Raw genomic sequence first — 929 nt, forward strand, 5'->3', positions numbered from 1 at the left:
AGCACTAGAGCAACCCTGGAATGCATTGCGAACAGCAAACAATCGACTGTAGTATGTTAACATGTGGCTTTGTAAAATGTATTGGGCGTGCACAAGTTGCCTCCCTTAATTTTCTAATATTTTGATTGAAAGTATTTGTCACCACCTCACTTTCTCTGTTTTCTGTGGCACTCAGAGGTCCTCAAGGAAGTGGATGAGATCTATGAAAGGTACAAAAAGGAGACTGACAGTGGGCAGCGCAAGCGACTGCAGATTCAATTGCAGCGGGCGCTCATCAGCAGTCAGGAGCTGGGAGATGAGAAAATCCATGTGGTCACACAGATGATGGAGGTGGTGGAAAACCGCTCGCGTCAGATCGAGGCCCACTCGCCTTGTTTCTTGGAGCCGGGAGACGCAGAGCGACCGGTGGAGAAGGTGAGGCACGACCCTGCGAGCACCTCCGCAAACGTTATGCCTGAACGCTCTTCGGCGCGGCGACCCAGGCGTCAACGCAACAGCGAGAGCCGTGACACTTGTTCCAACGGTGCCCTGGAAGATCTGGGCGAAGAGCCGCCGCCGCAGCCCCGTGAGAAAAAGTCCAAGTCGGCTAAGAAGAAGAAGCGCTCCAAGGCCAAGCAAGAGCGAGAAGCATCGCCAGTGGAGTTCACCATCGATCCCAATGAGCCCACCTACTGCCTCTGTGAACAGGTGTCCTATGGGGAGATGATTGGCTGCGACAATGAGCAATGTCCTATTGAGTGGTTCCATTTTTCCTGTGTTGGACTGACCTACAAGCCCAAGGGTAAATGGTATTGCCCCAAATGCAGGGGTGACAGTGAAAAGACTATGGAAAAAAGTGCAGATAGGGCCAAGAAGGATAGACGGTCCAAGTAGTGCCTTACAGGAGATGTGCTAGATTGTTTAAGTGAAAATATGCCTGTGTGGGGATT

At 51.6% G+C, this 929-nt stretch overlaps 1 protein-coding gene across 1 annotated transcript; it reads left to right on the forward strand.

Annotated features, from left to right (window-relative positions):
* Window positions 1–175: 175 nt before the first annotated feature.
* On the forward strand, window positions 176–923 carry LOC107579959 (inhibitor of growth protein 2-like; the record flags this gene model as incomplete). The annotated part of the gene is made up of 1 exon (XM_016265732.1): window positions 176–923. A coding segment is annotated over one exon (698 nt), but the record flags the coding sequence as incomplete, so codon positions are not given.
* Between the last annotated feature and the right edge of the window lie 6 nt (window positions 924–929).

This window comes from Sinocyclocheilus grahami, unplaced genomic scaffold (assembly GCF_001515645.1).
Source record: "Sinocyclocheilus grahami isolate Dianchi unplaced genomic scaffold, SAMN03320097.WGS_v1.1 scaffold22453.1, whole genome shotgun sequence".
NCBI classification, from domain to species: domain Eukaryota; kingdom Metazoa; phylum Chordata; class Actinopteri; order Cypriniformes; family Cyprinidae; genus Sinocyclocheilus; species Sinocyclocheilus grahami.